At 54.2% G+C, this 18,991-nt stretch overlaps 1 protein-coding gene across 1 annotated transcript; it reads right to left on the bottom strand.

Annotated features, from left to right (window-relative positions):
* Positions 1-37: 37 nt before the first annotated feature.
* On the bottom strand, positions 38-18,220 carry LOC138749149 (Na(+)/citrate cotransporter-like). Its single transcript, XM_069910140.1, is given in 13 exon segments — positions 38-287; positions 1,218-1,355; positions 1,861-2,022; positions 5,120-5,237; positions 6,429-6,563; positions 9,304-9,519; positions 10,715-10,837; positions 14,241-14,451; positions 14,777-14,815; positions 15,545-15,759; positions 16,467-16,603; positions 17,186-17,314; positions 17,998-18,220. Coding segments are annotated over 13 exon segments (1,911 nt in total). The 5' UTR covers positions 18,157-18,220; the 3' UTR covers positions 38-158.
* Between the last annotated feature and the right edge of the window lie 771 nt (positions 18,221-18,991).

Here is an 18,991-nt window from a genome sequence, read left to right on the forward strand (position 1 = left end):
TTTTACTTTAAATAAATTTAAAATTCACCGGCTGCACTAACATTGCTGGATTTATTTAGCCACCAACACGGAGGAAGATGCTCCTGCCCTTCCTGCTGTGATCCTTGGATGGCCTTGGTCCCTGGGACCTTGGCCGCCGGCTGGATAGATGTGCGACCTCACAGGGAGTTGGAGATGTTGGCCCAGGTGGGGAAGGTGTCGAGCTGGAACATGGCCTTGCCCCAGGTGTTGATGGCCAGGGTGATGGACGCTACCCCGATCAGGTTGAGGACGAGACCGGCCTTCACCTGCAGAGGCAAACACTCGTTATCACCTACCTGGCCTCGGACTGTCGAGAGTTGGTCTCTGAGATGGAGAAGGAAGAAGAGGGTTGCCAGGGATGGACCGGGTGAATTGGAGATCGGGGTAGAAGTTGACGAGCTCATTGTGGGTGCAAGAGGCAGCCCCAACGTAGTCGATGTCATGGACGACGTGGTGATCTCTCGCCCTCTGCCCCATGAGCACAAAAGCTCTGGGGACAGGGTGGAGCCGGGTTAGGTGGAGTAAAGGCAAGCGAGATGGGGAGAGGGCAGATGAAGTGGGGTTGGGTGGGTTGTAGGGGTATTGGGTTGGGTGAGGACAGCCTAGCACTGGAGCTGGTGGGGGACGGAGTGCAGTGTGTAGGTGAGGGGGTGGGGAGGTGAGGGTGGAGAGGGGATGAGCAGTGAGGGGGTTGGGGGATGAGGGGGTGGGATGGCGAAGGGGATGAGCAGTGAGGGGGTGGATCACCCCTTTACAGTAACGACATCACATACACAAATACACGGAGCTAAACCACCTCCCTCCCCCCCCACCCTTCAATAACACGTCACCACAGCGTGAGGGGGAGTAATTGCGACTGGCGACCCAGTGTTCCCGGAACTCGGCCAACGTACGGGCAAGCTCGCCCCAGACCCTCAACTGCCCACCACCTCAGCCTGTGAACAGCTAGCTCGTCCAAGCCCAACAGCAACCCCACAAGGAGATCGACCTGGGAGCTTAGATCAGGAGCGCGGAGCTGAAGTGCAGCCAGAACCTGAGGAGAACCCCCTTCTGGTGGGCGAAAAGGAGCTGCAGCCTCTCGCACTCAACGCACACGTCCTACACCGACTCCTGCTGTAATGGGGGAGGACTCCTGCGTACAGACACCTCTACTGGGGTTCCCCCTCCTACATCCGGCTCCCCTGCCACACACTCACCATGTCAGAAACCTGGAGGTGGCCGTAGGAGAAGACGATGGCATTGGGTGGAGTGGCCACCGGCAGCATGAAGGCCAAGGAGGTGCTGAGTGTGGCCGGGATCATCACATACAGGGGATTCAGTCGCATCAAAGTGGTCTGGATGGGAGAGAGAGCAGGGTCCGTGAGGGGTCCATGTGGGGTTAGTGTGAGGTCAGTGTAGGTAGAATGTGAGAAAACTGTCCTCGCCCATGTCCTGGAGTTCTGTAGCAGGAAAGCAGGCTGTTCGGCCCGTCTCCTCCATGCCGAAAAAGCCCTCATCCAGCGACTCCCACCTGCCTGTTCAGTCCTCATCCCTGGCCCAGCAGCTCATTCCATTCACCCACCACCATGTGTGTGAGACAGCCCCACCCTGGGGAACAGTCTGCAACCTTTCACCTTGTCCATGTTCCTAGTGTAGTCCTCCTACCCCACCCCCGCCCCCCCGCAGGAGGAAGTTCCCAGCCCCTCCTGACAGCCCGAGCTCCTGCAGCCCCGGGAATATCCTGGTGAACTTGTCTGCCCCGCGTTGAGCTCCCTTCTCCCTCCGCACACCAGCCCTTACAATCCCCCTGACCTCACCCACACCTCCCGGACACAGCCCAGGGGAGGAGCTGAGACCCACCATGGAAGCCAGGATGGGAAGGAAAATGGTGGCCGTGGCCACGTTACTGGTGCACTCGGTGAAGGTGACGATCAGCAGGCACAGGATGACGGCGATACTCCACGGGGGCATGTTTTGAAGTGGAAGCAACTGTGTTCCCAGCCACTGGGAGAGGCCCGACTCCTGCAGGAGGGAGAGCAGATCTCAGTGTTCCAACCCATCACCCCCACCATCAGTGGAGCCTCCAGCCTCCCCCCCCCTCCAGCCGCCCTGATCTTCGTCCTCCCGCCCCACTGTCCATGACCTTTGTTCTCCCTCCCCACCGCCCCGACCTTTGCACTCTCACCTCTCCTTCCAGCCTTTGCCCCATCCCATCTCTGCCCATGACCTTTGCCCTGTCCCCTCCCTGCCCCTGACCTTTGCCCTGTTCCTGACCTTTCTCCTGCTCCATGTCTTCCCTTGACCTCTGCCCTGTCCCAGGCAAGGCCCAGTGAGGAGATCAGTGCCCTCTCCAGCAGGCCATTCCCACACCCACAGGCCCAGGCTGGGCGTGTGAGAGTCAGGGGGTGATGAGGTGGGCCTGGACACCAGGTGCTGTCCATGGTCCAATCATGGGAGAGGCAGTGTGGCCATGATCATAGTGAACGGTGGGACAGTCTCGAGGGGCTGAGTGGCCTTCTCCAGCCCCCAGTGCCTTGTGTTGAACCTTCGATAGATGAAAGGTTCACAGTTGATGAAAAGTGGGTGGTGGGAGTGAGGTGGGTATTAGACAAGGGCAGCGCTGGAAAGGATGAGTGTGCTGTGTCTGGGGAGGTCCAGCACCTCTAGCCACACCTGCAGCTCTGCCCTGCACCCTGGGAGGCCCCAGAGGACAGAACTGATCCACAGCTGTTCCTCAAGCTGAAGGAGTGTGATCCTGTGATAAGTTGGAGGTGGAATCAGTCCCCACCCTGTCCTCAACCAGCAGGACCTGGGAGTGCACGGGTGTTGTTGAGCCCAGGGAGAAAATGATGATCGTTTCTCCTTGGTGCCCTGCTAATGACAGGCCATCAACAGCAGAACATCTCGTTAGTGTGGAGACGAGGAGGTCCGCCTACTGCGGTTCACACTGGGATTAGCTGTACACCAGGGGCTGTTGACTAGACTTTGGTCTGTTATTTTGGACTGTTCAGAATCAGAATTTATTGTCGTGAAAAAGTCATGAAATTCATCCTTTTGTGCCAGCGTCACAGGGCGAATGTTCATAGAAACCACCATACAAAACAAATACAAATAGAGCTCGAAATGTCAAAGTCAGACAGTGTCATCGGTTCATTAATTATTCAGGAACCTGATGGCAGTGGGGAAGAAGCTGTCCTTGTGTCACTGGATGCTCGTCTTCAGGCTCCTGTACCTCTTCCCTGATGGCAGAATGAAGAGGGCCTGGCCTGGGTGGTGGCGGTCTTTATAGACGTCCTCGATGACCAGCCAATTCTCAACAGGGCCCCTATAGCCCTCTGGGGGGGTCACAGCACATCAAAGCCTTGTTTTCACCTTGTTCAGGTGACAAATATTTTTAATCTAGTCAGAAGAAACCAACTAAACTGGACTGCTTCACCCTGTTGACAGGTCTGTCGTGGTCCCACGCCCACTGCCAGACTGAGATCACCCACAGATCGGAGGAACAACACCTCGTCTTCCATCTGGGCCCCTCCAACTGGATGGTATTAACATCAATTTCTCCAGTTTCTGCTAAACCCTGCTCTGCCCAATCCCCCCCCCCACTTGTTCTCTCTAGTTCTCTCTCTCTCTCTCTCTCTCTCTCTCTCACACACCTGTCTCCTTCCCTCTAGTTATCTCTCTTCCCCTCCTCTCTCCCTCCCCTCCCTCCCCCTCTCCTCTCTCAATTACCCTCCTCTTTCTCTCTTTCCCTCCTCTCCCTCTTCCCCAACTCCTCTCTCTCCATCTCCTCCTTCTCTCCCCATCTCCTCCCTCTCCCCCATCTCCTCTCTCTCCCCATCTCCTCTCTCTCTCCCCATCTCCTCTCTCTCTCCCCATCTCCTCTCTCTCTCCCCATCTCCTCTCTCTCTCCCCATCTCCTCTCTCTCTCCCCATCTCCTCTCTCTCTCCCCATCTCCTCTCTCTCCCCATCTCCTCTCTCTCTCCCCATCTCCTCTCTCTCTCCCCCATCTCCACTCTCTCTCCCCCATCTCCACTCTCTCTCCCCATCTCCTCTCTCTCCCCATCTCCTCATCTCCCTCCCCATCTCCTCTCTCTCCCCCCATCTCCTCTCTCTCCCCCATCTCCTCTCTCTCTCCCCCATCTCCTCTCTCTCTCCCCATCTCCTCTCTCTCTTCCCATCTCCTCTCTCTCTTCCCATCTCCTCATCTCCCTCCCCATCTCCTCTCTCTCTCCCCATCTCCTCTCTCTCTCCCCATCTCCTCTCTCTCTCCCCATCTCCTCTCTCTCTCCCCATCTCCTCTCTCTCTCCCCATCTCCTCTCTCTCTCCCCATCTCCTCTCTCTCTCCCCATCTCCACTCTCTCCCCCATCTCCACTCTCTCCCCCATCTCCTCTCTCGCTTCCCCATCTCCTCTCTCGCTTCCCCATCTCCTCTCTCTCTTCCCCATCTCCTCCCTCTCTTCCCCATCTCCTCCCTCTCTTCCCCATCTCCTCCCTCTCTTCCCCATCTCCTCCCTCTCTTCCCCATCTCCTCCCCCTCTCCTCTCTCTCTCTCTCTCTCTTCCCCATCTGCTTCTCTCTCTCTCCCCATCCCTCAAGTTCTCTCTTTCTCTTCCCCATTTCCTTCCCTCTAGTTCTCTCTCTCTCTCCCTCCCTCCCTCTTCCTTTCTCCTTTCAATTCTCACCTCTCCTCCTCATCACATCCAATTAGCACCTTTTGTTGGTCTGGACCCCTCCCCAAGGCTGACCTTCAGTCTTTATTCTGACGCCTTCCTGATTTTACTCACACCTTGAGGAAGGATTCCCTCTGAAGCATAGGTTACATTTTTACCTCCCAAGGGCTGGAGACGGGCTGAGTTCCTCAGGGTTTCTGTGTGTTTTTAATCATAGGGAAGGGGGCCCATAACATTTTGAGCAGAGTCTTAAGTGCTGGGGGGGGGGGGGGGAGGTGCATAGCTGAGGAAAGATTGAGAATGGCTGGTCTATACCCTGAGCTACTTGATGCACCCACTCCCTGCACTGTTGTTTATCTGTTATTATTGCACAACCAGCTGTTCGAGTTGACGTGCCTGGATAGCATACAAAGCCAAACTTTGTGTCTTGGTGATTCAGTGCCTTACCTCGCAGCCCCTGGCCAAGGCAAACCCTCCTCCCAACAGCAGGATAACGTTCCAAGGCAGCTTCCGCTGGACCAGGGGCCACTCCAGGAGGCGGCCTGTGGAGCTCTCCCCCAGCTCACTGGCTGTGCAGTGAAGACAGAACAACATGCTCAGTCAATCGGTCGGGTCGTGGGGACTCTGAGCAAGGACTTTGGTCTGAGGTGGGCGTTATCCTGGGGTGGGGGAAGGAGAGTGAAGGGTGTGTGGGAGTGTGGGGGTGGGTCGGGATGTGGGGACTCGGCTGGGAGAAAGGAGGGTGAGGACATGGGGGTGGTTGGGAGGGTGGGGATGTGGGGGAGATTGTTGGGGATGGGTGGGGGTAGGGGTGGTGGGTGAGGGGGTGGGGAGTGGAGGTAGGGGATGGGTGGGAGGTGAGTGGAGTGTTTCCACCCCTCCTTGAAAGCCCTGCCTGCCCACAAGGAGCTGTTTCATTGAAGTTCTTGTTCAGGAGCAGATTTAGTGCGAGTTCCAGTGAGAAGGCTGGAGCAGTCCAGCTAGTCCACCCATACTTAGTACGGTGGTGGAAACACAGCAGAGAGATCGGTTAGAGCAGAGCAGCAGCAACGTTAATCACCAAGGTAAAGGAGGAGGATTCCATGAAGTGTGATAATTGCCCTTGTGATTGGAGTTGATAACCTGCCCCTGATCGGGGTTCTCCCCTTGACCCATCTAACAGTCCCCACCTCCCCCCCCCCTCACCAGGGGCTGCTTGCAGAGAATTGGTACAACTCTGAGAGATGTGATCAAGAGAGGCGTGTGGGCGTGGGCGCCTGTGAGCATGGGCGCCTGTGGGCGCGTGTAGGCGTGGGTTGTCGTTGCATTGGAAGTTAAACTGACCCTGGACTCCTCTCTGCTGGGGTGGATTCACCCAGACATGTCCCTAACTCTCACCCTGACAGAAGGCACTGGGCGACCGTCAGGGGGGACACAAATGTTTCCAAGGGACATCTGTTTCAGGAGGAGTGCAGGAAGGTTCAGGGCCCAGTCAGAGAGCAGTGGGGGCCTGGAATGCGTTGCCAAGGATAGTGGTGGAGGCTGGAACATTGGGAGGCATTTAAAAAACTCTTAGACACGCACAAGGATGTCAGAAAAATAGAAGGTGATGGTGTGAGGGGCGGAAGGGTTGTCTTGGTTTATATGGGTTGGCCCAATATTGTGGGCCGAAGGACCTGTACTGTTTGATGCTGTTCTAAGGGGGAGTGGGATAATTTCCCACAGCCAACACTTGTCCCTGTCCCGACACCCAGGGCACCGGGAGGAGGCCCTTCACCCAAGCACCTACCTGCCTCGCCTTCCTCTGGAGCACAAGACCCTCGTGCCCAGGGTGGGGGCTGTGACCTCTGCACTGGAGTAAACGAAGAGGAGGAGCGCGATGAAAATTACCACCGTGGCATCGGTGACAAACCTGAAACAAGCAGAGGGTGGTCACCACAGTACCCGGGACATTCATTGGCACAGGGTAGGGGCGCCGTCCTGTGTTTGGGGCCACTGTCCGTCATCCAGACTGAGAGTCCGTGGTGAACACAGCCCAACAAAGGAAGTGTGTCCCCTGGCCAAACATCACCAGGTGACTCCCTGGTACGGGAGGGGTCATTCCTTGAAAAGACTCGGTCTGCCTTGTCCGGAGTTCAGAGACCTTCTCACCTAAACATTCTTTACAGCATGGATGTTGTCCCCAGGCCAGGGGGTCCAGTCTCAAACCACATGGGCAGAGAGAACTGTCCTCACCCAGGGGGCAGTGAATCACTGCAATTCCCCAATTTCCCCCCACCCCATCAGTGAGTGTCTTCACAGCAGCTCAGCTGGTGAAGAATGGGCAGGGTGAGGGGGAGACGCAGACAGGGTTGGAGGGGAATGTGGGCAGGGTTGGGAGGGGAACGCGGGCAGGGATGGGAGGGGAACGCGGGCAGGGTTGGGAGGGGAACGTGGGCAGGGTTGGGAGGGGAATGCGGGCAGGATTGGGAGGGGAACGTGGGCAGGGTTGGGAGGGGAATGCGGGCAGGATTGGGAGGGGGACATCCCTGTTTCTACACCTTCCTCCGGCAGCTTGTTCCACCTGCCTCAGTGGGCAAATTCCCCTTCGGCCTCTCCCCTCTCGCCTCAAAGCCTCTGCCCCATTTCCAGAATCCACTATCCTGGAGAACGTCAGAACATCCACTGCTCGTGCCCTTCAACTCTGGCTCCAGACCACCCTGTCGGAGCTGCCCTCATTCCCATGCTCTCCCAGCTCTCAGTTCCTGGACCACAGACAGAACCTTGGCCCCCTGCCTATGGCTGATCTCCCAGGGTCCAGGCACCTTGCAGGCAGCCACTCCTCCACCAGTCGCAGCAGCACAGAGGGGCAACAGGGCAAATGGGAGGGGCCTCTGTCCCTTGGCGAGGGCAGACCCCAGCAAGCTGGCTCTTGCTCCTGTCACTACTTCACAGCTACCCTCACTGGGCCCTGAGCTCGCCCTCACATCACTACCCAAGTCTGTAGCTATTGCTTGGCCTCGTGCCCTTCAGCTGCAGAGCACAAGCACAGCATGACAACTAGGCTGGAGCATTCAGCACCCTGGGAATGTGCAGCCAGGACTGGACTGCAGCCAGGGCCCGAGACAAACCAGCATCGCTTCAGTGAGGCACAACATAGAATAGCACTGCCCAGGATGTTCGGCCCACAGGTCTGTGCTGAACTGCATGGGTAATCAATGAATATTTTTTGGACCACATGGCCCACCATGTGGGGGAGGGGTGGAATTTTACACAGGTTAAACTTTTGATCTCAGTAAGTACCTGCATTGTTCAAGGTGTCGGGAGTTCGGATGGGTGCGCGGCTGGGGCGAGGATCCACGGTTGGGGGCGTCAGGTGTACAGGATCGATGGGAAGTCCACAGTGGAGGTGGGGGAGGGTCAGGAGCTCAGACAGGGTCACCTGGGCCCAAAAATGGGGGTGGTGGTCGACTTTTACATGGGTCATACAAAAAACTCACCCAAAAATTTGGGGTCAACTATTCCACGGGATCATTGATTACATGAGTATATACAGTTATTCTCTTTACTTGCACTTAAGATGACCCTAAGATTAGAGGCTTTTGTGGATGGCAAAGAAGGTTTTCAAAATTTGCAGAGGGATGTGGTCCAGATGGATAAATGGGCTGAAAAATGGCAGATGGTATTTAATGCAGACAAGTGTGAGGTGTTGCATTTTGGAAGGACAAACCAAGAAAGGACGTATATGGTAAATGGTCGAGCACTGAGGAGTGTGGTAGAGCAGAGGGACCTGGGAAGAATGGCAAGTATATAATTCCCTGAAAGTGGTGTCACAGGTGGACAGGGTTGCAAAGAGAGTTTTTGGTAGATGGAGTGTGAGGTGATGCATTTTGGAAGGACAAACCAGAAGGCTGAGTACAGGGTTAATGGTCGGTTACTTAATGGTGTAGATGAACAGAGGGACCTTGGGGTCCAAATCCATACATCCCTCAAGGTCACCACACAGGTTGATAGGATAATTAAGAAGGTCTGTGGGTCACTGGGCTTCACTAGTTGGGGGGATTGAGTTTGGGTATAGAGAGGTCATAGTACAACTCTACAAATTTGACACTTAAAGTATTGTGTTCAGTTCTGGTCACCTCATTACAGAAAGGATGTGGAAACTGTGGAGAGGATGCAGAGGAATTTACCAGGATGTTGCCTGGATTGGGATACAAGTCTTAGGAGGCAAGGTTAGCAGAGCTGGGACCTTTCTCTTTGGAGCCTAGAAGGATGAGAGGAGACGTGATTGAGCTCTACAAGATTCTGAGAGGAATAGATAGGGTGGACAGCCAGCACTTATTTCCCAGGGCATGATCAGCAAACACCAGAGGACATCTGTACATAGTGAAGGGAAGGAAATTTAGGGGAGATGTCAGGAGTAAGTTTTTTTTTAAATATACACACAGAGTTGTGGGGGCCTGGAACACATTGCCAGGGATGCTGGTGGAGGTGGAACGTTAGGGGTATTTAAGAGACTTTTAGACAGGCAGATGGATGGAAGAAAAATAAAGGGTTATAGGGAAGGGAGGGTTTAGTTTTTGTAAGAATATACAGAGTAGGTTGGCACGACATCGAGGGCCGAAGGGCCTGGGCTAGGCTGTACAATCAGCAGACTCGACATATAGACTTACTCCTTGCCCTTCCTGTTGAAGAAGATCGTTGCCCAGCCGGGGGCAAAGCCAGGATCCCTTGTGAACAGCAGGAGCACCAGCAGGACGAAGAGGCCAAGGACCAGCTTCTCGGCCAAGGTCATTGGGCCCAGCTTGCGGTACTCCACCCGGATCACGCTGTAGGCCGCGCTTTCCCTCACCGATGACTCTGCACCACATCTCCACAGAGCCCTGAAGCTGTGGGTGAAACAAAACTGCTCAGAGCCTCCGTTCCCCAACCTTGATGGGTTTCGAGAGAGGTGCTGGTCCCCTGAAGCCTTACTGAAGCTTACCCTCATCACTGGCATGCTCGACCCCTGCCCTCTCAGCTTTTGTTAGTGCAAGAGGGGCCATACAACACCTCAGCACAGAACCAGGCCCTTTGGTCCTTCTCGACTGTGCCAAAATAATATTCTGCCTTGTCCCACTGACCTGAACCCAGTCCATACCCCTCCCATTTATGGACCTGTCTAAATTCTTCTTAAATGTTAAAATTGAACCACATTCACCATGTAAGCTGGCAGTTCGTCCACATCCCACCATTCTCCGTGTGAAGAAGTTCCCCTTCCTGTTTCCCCTAAACTTTTCCCCTTTCACCCTTAACCCATATCCTCTGGTTTGTAGCTCATCCACCCTACATTAAGCCGACCTACATTAACTCTATCTATCCCGCTCATAATTTTAAATACCTCTATCAAATCTCCCCTCATTCTTCTACTCTCCAGGGAATAAAGCCCTAATCTGTTTACCCTTTCCCTGTAACTCAGTTCCTGGAGTCTGGGCAACATCCTAGTAAATCTTCTCTGCCCTCTTTTAATCTTATTGATATCTTTCCTGTAGTTTGGTGACCAAAATTGAACACAATTCTCCAAATTTGGCCTCATCAATGTCTTATACAACTTTACCATAACATATTGATTTATGAAGGCCAATATGCCAGAAACTCTCTTTACAACCCTATCCACCTGTGACGCCACTTTGTATCTGTGTTCCCAGATCCCCCTGTTCTACCGCACTCCTCAGTGCCCAACCATTTTCCGTGCAAGTCCTTTCTTAGTTTGTCCTTCCAAAATGCAACACCTTACTGGAGCACCAGGTCACTCAATCACCAGGTTGTCCCAGAAAGCCCAGAGTCAGGGGGTTGTGGGGGGGGGAACCAGAGCCTAGAAGCATCAGGGAGTAAGCAACCTGGACCTAGGAAGCTCTGCAGTTTGGTGTATCCTCCTTCTCCTGGTCTCCAAGGAACCCCTCAGCTTCTGCCCTGCCCACCCACCCTCCTGGAGTTGGTCTGTCGGATCCCAGAAGGCTGCACCTCCCCGGATCTGGGCCACACCTTCCTCCCACATCCCCAAGGAGACCCCCATTGGCAGGTTCAAATCCAGCAGACACTCACTTCACTCCCAGAAACAGGGCATGCAGCCAGATCCAGCAGCAGGTGAGCGTGATGACCATGTTCGGGAAGGCAAAGCCAAACCACGAGGTAAAGTTGATCACTCCACCATTCTCAGGAAAGATCCTTCAAACCACAAACACAGCGTTAGGGGGGAATTCATCCTGGTTCTTGACCATCTCTTGGGAAAACTGGGGAGGGGGAGCAAGGGGGCATGGGGAGGGGGGGGAAGGGAGAGGACAGATGGAAGGGAGGGAGGGTGAGTGAGGGGAAGGGGCAGAGGAGGGAAGGGGAGGGAAAGGGGCAAAGGAGAGGGTGAGAACGAGAGTGGGGAGTGAATGAACAGGAGTGGGGAGAGGAGGAGAGGATGTGTGAGGGGGGAGAGAGGTGGATGGAAGGGCAGAGCATGGAGTGGGAGGGAGGGAGGGGGTAAGAATCACAGTCGGTGCTGCCCATGAACTATCTACAATCTCTAAGAGGAGCTGGGTTTCAGAACCTTGCGGCCTGGAAACCTGTGAATGGAGAACCATGGCTGTATTGCGAGTTGGGCTGGGATATCCATTAAGGGAATGGAGGGAGGGTGGGGAGAGAACAATCCCTCTGTTATTGAAAGAGAGGTGAGAATGAAGGCCTGTGGTTCTCATTGCTGTTGATGCAGGGGAAGCTCAGCAAGTCCTCTGTCCTCTGTAAGTCAGGAGAGCAATTCTGGGGACAATCCCTGCATTTCACTCAGACCCAGACTAACTCTCCCTGATCGAGAAGGTGATTCACTCACTGGCGTCACGTGGGGGGGGGGGGGTGGGGTGGGGGGTGCACGGACCTCACAGGGCGTCCCCATTAGAGGGGGTGACGCCAAAAGGACAGTCAATAAAAATTTTGTGCAGTGTTTCAGCAGAAATGCAGTCTTTATTATAAAAATATCCCTGTAACCACAAAAGCATTTTTCGCCAGCCCAGTTTACATGTATCAATACGAGGCTAAAACTTGATACTCATTTCCTTTCTGAACCTTCTACTGGGCTCCGGTCAGAGTGGTCATTATCTTTCTTCTCTTTGGCTTGGCTTCGCGGACGAAGATTTATGGAGGGGTAATGCCCACGTCAGCTGCAGGCTCGTTTGTGGCTGACAAGTCCGATGCTGGACAGGCAGACACGGTTGCAGCGGTTGCAGGGGAAAATTGGTGGGTTGGGGTTGGGTGTTGGGTTTTTCCTCCTTTGTCTTTTGACAGTGAGGTGGGCTCTGCGGTCTTCTTCAAAGGAGGTTGCTGCCCGCTGAACTGTGAGGCGCCAAGATGCACGGTTTGAGGCGATATCAGCCCACTGGCGGTGGTCAACGTGGCAGGCACCAAGAGCTTTCTTTAGGCAGTCCTTGTACCTCTTCTTTGGTGTACCTCTGTCTCGGTGGCCAGTGGAGAGCTCGCCATATAACACGATCTTGGGAAGACGATGGTCCTCCATTCTGGAGACGTGACCTACCAAGCACAGTTTGATCTTCAGCAGCGTGGATTTGATGCTGTTGGCCTCTGCCATCTCGAGTACTTCGATGTTGGAGATGAAGTCACTCCAATGAATGTTGAGGATGGAGCGGAGACAACGCTGGTGGAAGCGTACTAGGAGCCGTAGGTGATGCCGGTAAAGGACCCACAATTCAGAGCCGAACAGGAGTCTCGGTATGACAACGGCTCTTTTCAGTTGGTTGTTTTTCCAGACTCTTTTGTGTAGTCTTCCAAAGGCGCTATTTGCCTTGGCGAGTCTGTTGTCTATCTCATTGACGATCCTTGCATCCGATGAAATGGTGCCGCCGAGATAGCTAAACTGGTTGATCGTTTTGAATTTTGTGTGCCCAATGGAGATGTGGGGGAGCTGGTAGTCATGGTGGGGAGCTGGCTGATGGAGGACCTCAGTTTTCTTCAGGCTGACTTCCAGGCCAAACATTTTGGCAGTTTCCGCAAAACAGGACGTCAAGCGCTGAAGAGCTGGCTCTGAATGGGCAACTAAAGCGGCATCGTCTGCAAAGAGTAGTTCACGGACAAGTTTCTCTTGTGTCTTGGTGTGAGCTTGCAGGCGCCTCAGATTGAAGAGACTGCCATCCATGCGGTACCGGATGTAAACAGCATCTTCATTGTTGAGGTCTTTCATGGCTTGTTTCAGCATCATGCTGAAGAAGATTGAAGAGGGTTGGTGCGAGAACGCAGCCTTGCTTCACGCCATTGTTAATGGAGAAGGGTTCAGAGAGCTCATTGCTGTATCTGACCCGACCTTGTTGGTTTTCGTGCAGTTGGATAACCATGTTGAGGAACTTTGGGGGGCATCCGAGGCGCTCTAGTATTTGCCAAAGCCCTTTCCTGCTCACGGTGTCGAAGGCTTTGGTGAGGTCAACAAAGGTGATGTAGAGTCCTTTGTTTTGTTCTCTGCACTTTTCTTGGAGCTGTCTGAGGGCAAAGACCATGTCAGTAGTTCCTCTGTTTGCACGAAAGCTGCACTGTGATTCTGGGAGAACATTCTCGGCGACACTAGGTATTATTCTATTTAGGAGAATCCTAGCGAAGATTTTGCCTGCAATGGAGAGCAGCGTGATTCCCCTGTAGTTTGAGCAGTCTGATTTCTCGCCTTTGTTTTTGTACAGTGTGCTGATGATGGCATCACGAAGGTCCTGAGGCAGTTTTCCTTGGTCCCAGCAGAGCTTGAAAAACTCATGCGGTTTGACATTATTCCCCAATGACAATGACGCTTCAAATCGTGTGGTTCCGTCTGCACGCGCCATCAGCAAGCGCTGTTGTTTTTGTTGCTGCCGGGGGGTGGGGTGACACCACGGGTTACTGCAGAAACCATAATGACGCTAATGGATCAACCCACAGGAACCAAAGATCAGGTGGACTGCCAGGGTAAGGGACCAGTGCGTTGATTCCCGTGGGCAGGGAATTAGAGCAGAGCTCTCCCCTGTGACCACACTTGTAAGAATCAATCTCGTTGGAATTATCTTTTAATTTGGACATACAGCATGGTAACAAGCCCCCAAATACCCTGATTGACCTACGATCCCCTTACGTGTTTGGAAGGTGGGAGGGAACTGGAGGAAACCCACACAGACATGGGGAGAGCGTACAAGCTCCTTACGGACGGCGCAGGATTTGATCCGGATTGCTGGTGTGGCACTAACTGTGCTGCCCTTTCTTAGACAACACAATGAATTACTGTGGACCACTCCTACCATAGCAGCTACGATGTTCCACAAAGACTCGGGGCAGTGAGTAGCTTAATCCCAAGTCTGCGGCCGACCATGAGGATTCTGACCAGGAGACGGGCAGAGAGCACTGGTTCCCTCCATCCTCAGGAATGGGCAGCTTGAGTTAACACCTCACTGAGCAGACACTGTCAGCCTGGGTTCTTCCCTCTAGATCTTTGGGCTGATTTAATGCTACTGTATCGCCTTGACGACAGAGTTTCCGCACAGGGCTGACTTGGCCCTAGCAACTGAGCACAGCTCCAAGGGAGGGGAGAAGCTTGGAGAGGGGGTGGAGAGGCACTCACTGGCCAAACTGTCCCTTCAGCACCAGGTTAGGGCCGGTCCCCGTCAGCGTGGCTGTGCCCCCAATACTGGCTGCGTAGCAGATGGACAAGGACAGCATCTTTCGCAAACGGCACTGCTGCTCAATCTCGTCCTGGGGGCTGGAGCCTGCAACCAGGCCCCGCTTCAGCCTGGACTCGGGGTCCTGGGTCTCAGCAACCTGGCAGCTCAGACCTGCAGGAAGGAAGCCACACACGACAGCCCGTCAGCCCAGTGCTGCAGAGACCAGGCAGCAAAGCGCCAGGGGTAGAAACTCAGGTTAAACAGTAGCAAAGGTAATGATACAGAACCAACATTTCGGGCTTGAGCCCTTCATCAAAGCAAGAGCAAAATGGAGCGGGGCAGTGGGAGGAACACGGTCCCATAGGCAGGAGGTAATCAGTGGATGATGGAGGGAGGGAGACTGTTTCTACATTGGAGAGACTGAACACAGACTGGGCAATCGCATTAGTGACAGGGATCTCCCAGTGTTCAATTCCAACCCCACTCTCACACTCACATGTCCGTCCATGTCCTTGTACTGTCCCATCAAGACCACCTGTAAATTAGAGGAAACACACTGGAATTTGCGTCTGGGACTTCTCCAGCTAGATGGCATTAACGTTGACCTCCAGTTTCTGCTCGCTCACTCCTCGTTCTCCCTCCCTTCCCCACTCTCTGCCTTCTTTCCTCCAGCTCTCAGATCTTCCCTCCCTCAGAACTCCCATCCCCTCTTCTTCAGACCTCCTCTCCCTCAGAATACCCCCCAGACCCCTCTCCCTCAGATCTCCCTCCCTCAGAATACCCCCCAGACCCCTCTCCCTCAGATCTCCCTCTCTCAGAATCCACCCAGACCCCTCCCCCCACCATTTTGTTCAGGTTCTTGCTGACATTTTGCTTGCCCTTTGATGAAGGGCCCAAGCCTGAATCATTACTTCTGTACCTTTATCTTTGCTGCATAAAGTCTCTGACCTGCTGAGTTTCTCCAGTGTTGTGGTTTTACCAAATGGGACTAGGTCAGGGAGGCTACGTTGTCAGCAGAGTCGAGAAGGGCAGAAGGGCCTGTTTATGTGCTCAATGATGATGAGTGGAGTAGAAGCCAGTCCCTCTCGATTGCAAGGGAGAGCCGCTGGGAAGTGAGAGCAGATGAGGAGGAGCTGGCCAGCCCCGAGCAAGGCTAGAATCACAGGGTTAGCGGACAATTATCTGAGGGAAGACCTGGGAAATGCTGGTTGGGGACCATTGTAAACCCCCCAACCCTCTCCTGGGAAGGTCAGCGACCACAGACCTGGCTGATGGACAACAGGACTGGCGTGCTTCTCCTCCAGTTCCACACCAGGAGGGTCTGGACTAGGTCCTCCCTCCAGGTTTGGTGATTGGACACTGGTGGTGCTGAGCTGGTCGAGCACGGCCTGGGCGATGGGCACCATCATGGTGGTGGTGGCTGTGTTACTGATCCACATGGAGAGGAAGGCTGTGACACCCATGAAGCCCATCATCAACCTGGGAAGGAAGGACAGAACATGAGGGGGGGGGGGAGTTCACAGAGCAGCCCTCAGACCTCCCTCCCTCAGAATCATCCCTCCTCCCTCAATCTCCTCTCAAGAACCCCTCCATCACAGCCGTGCTCCCAAACCCCCCCCCATCTCCTCTGAATTACCCTCTGACACTCCCTTCCATCAGACACCATCTTCCCTCATTAAAGCCCCTCCCTCACCCCTCCTCCTCTCTCAGACACACTCCCTCTGCCCCCACCCCCATTCCCATCAACTACCCTGACCCTACCCCTCAGCCATCCACTAGGGACAATTTGCAACAGCCAATTCAAACCCCCCCCTCCCCAACAGATACTGCCTGACTGGCTAAACCCGCCAACATTTTCTCATTTTATTTCAGACAATTGGTGTCTCCGGGATTTTATTTGGTCAGTGTCGGTGGTCGAGTGGTGACTGCATCAACAGCCTCGGGGCTACTTCGCTGATGAAGGCAAATGGCTGTGGGCTCCAAGCTGACAGCAAGGCACTGAAACAGCCCACATCCCACCACTGGCCCTCGTCCCAAAGTTTAATCATCCCCCCCAATGAAAACAACTTCATCCCCTCAAAAACAGAATGTTCTCCATGCAGAGGTGGGGACTGGTGCCCTACGCCAACCAATCATTGCTTGTGTTTAACAGTGCCATGGTGAAACTACCAATGATGGAGTCTTACAGAGCTGGTCTGACCCCAACGATGAGGAGAGCTCTCAGTGCGATGCGTTTGTGAAAGTTCCAGCTCTCGATGGCCACAGCTACCATTAACCCTCCGAGGAACAACATGTTTGTGTCTTTCAAGTACTGCATGCAGACCTGCATCAGAAAACATGGCCACAGAACTCGTCAGTTTGGGTGTGAGCAGCTTCTGAGGACAAAACCTCTCTGCAATGCCAAGGCTGCCCATAGGCACTGGGTGGGCTACAAACATGTTGCAGTGGGGACTGACAGCAAAAGGAAAAGAGTGTTCACATTGTTGCTGGTGGTTGGTCACTGTTGTTGGTCTCGGTGTCAGGTAAACCCACACTGGGTTGTCATCCAGATCCAGTGGAACAGAGCAGGTTCCAATCATTACATTCCAGATAACTCCTTCTCCTCAACCCAGATAATATCCATACCAGACAAGGCCCACACCGAGACAAGGGCAAGGCCCCATCCCAGATACGGCCCACACCGAGCCCAGGCAAGGCCCCATCCCAGATGGCCCACACCGAGACCAGGTCAAGGCCCCATCCCAGACACGGCCCACACCGAGACCAGGGCAAGGCCCCATCCCAGACACGGCCCACACCGAGACCAGGTTAAGGCCCCATCCCAGACACGGCCCACACCAAGACCAGGAACTGTACTAATCACACTGCAATTTATGCTTCACTTGTGCACCCTGCATGATCTTACTTCTTTGGATGTCATGATTCCAAACAACGGGAAGAGTAAGACAGGAAGAATGGCAGTGACGGCCAGTGGAATGACCTCCGAGCACCAGTAAACAGCCATCAGGAGTACAGTGAACCCACAGTAGGCTTTCTGTCAGAAGAGAAAGTGACGGCTCAAACACTGCCTCGGTGGGTATCCCTGCTCCACCTCTCGGTCCCCTTCCCTCCATCTGTCTCTCACTCCTCCCCCTCCTTTCCCACCCCCCCCTCCTTTCCACCCCCCCCCTCCTTTCCCACCCCCCCCCCTCCTTTCCCACCCCCCCCCTCCTTTCCCACCCCCCCCCTCCTTTCCCACCCCCCCCCTCCTTTCCCACCCCCCCCTCCTTTCCCACCCCCCCCTCCTTTCCCACCCCCCCCTCCTTTCCCACCCCCCCCCCTCCTTTCCCACCCCCCCCTCCTTTCCCACCCCCCCCCTCCTTTCCCACCCCCCCCTCCTTTCCCACCCCCCCCTCCTTTCCCACCCCCCCCTCCTTTCCCACCCCCCCCTACCCCGGCAACCACCACTCAATGCAAACTACAGGGAGGGAAGGACATCGCTGGAGAGGGCAGGGATCACCTCCAGATGTGGGCCATCGGACAAAATCTACATGAGGTGACTCTCCGGCCCTTCCCCAGCAGGGACCCCGATTAAACCCCCTCCCCCTTCTCCTTAAAAGTTGAGGGAAAAGTTTCTGCAAAGCTTCACAATCTTCCCCCGAACGGCTTGTGCGGCACCTGATGCGACTGAATCGTGGGGCACGGACTCTGGGGTCGCGGGCGCGGACGCTCACTAACCTGGCTCCTGAGGGCGAGAGGCAGCGGCAGCAGCAAAAGTACGGGCAGGGCGAGTGCGATCGGGAACCGGTACCTCTGCAGCGGTCTCAGACACGGTAGCATGTTGGCCGCCCCCTTCCCCCGGCTGCCACACTCGGCTCCAGCCTCGCAGCTTCTCATATAAACAGGCTGTGGGCGGGCGTCTACTCTCAACCCGCCTCACCCCTACTCCTAGCTGGACGCAATTATCCCTCCTCCCTCCCTCTCAACCTGCTCCTTTCAAGGGGTGTGAATGTGGTGTGTGCTTTTATAGATATGTCAAGAGGAAAAGATTGGTGAAATCCAGAGTAGGTCCCATGCAGTCAGAATCAGGGGAATATATAATGGGGAATAAGGAAAGGGCAGACCAATGAAATTCTTACTTTAGTTCTGTTTTCACAAGAGAGGATCCAAATAACCTCCCAAGGATGTTGGGAAACATAGAGACGAATGCAAGGGAGGAGCTGAAAGAAATCAGTATCTCTAAGGACATGGTCTTGGGGAAATTGATGGGATTGAAGCCCGATAAATCCCAAGGACCTGATAATCTACATCCTAGGGAACTCAAGGAATGGCCATTCAGATAGCAGATGCTTTAAGAATTATTTTCCACAACTCGAAAGACTCAGGATCAGTGGATTGGAGGGTAGCTAATGTTACCCCACTATTTAAAAAGGGGGGTAGAGAAAAAGCGGGGAATTATCGGCCGGTGAGCCTTACATCAGTAGTGGGCAAAATGATGGAATCCATTATTAAGGATGTAATAGCGGAGCATATGACTAGCAGAGAAGGGATCGAACAGAGTCAACATGGATTTACAAAAGGTAAATCGTGCTTGACAAATCTACTGGAATTCTTTGAGATGGTGACAGGTAAAATAGATGGGGGGGAGTCAGTGGATGTGGTGTACCTGGATTTCCAAAAGGCCTTCGATAAGGTTCCACATAAACGACTGGCATGCAAAATCAAGGCTCAT

Source organism: Narcine bancroftii, chromosome 14 (genome assembly GCF_036971445.1).
Source record: "Narcine bancroftii isolate sNarBan1 chromosome 14, sNarBan1.hap1, whole genome shotgun sequence".
NCBI classification, from domain to species: Eukaryota; Metazoa; Chordata; class Chondrichthyes; order Torpediniformes; family Narcinidae; genus Narcine; species Narcine bancroftii.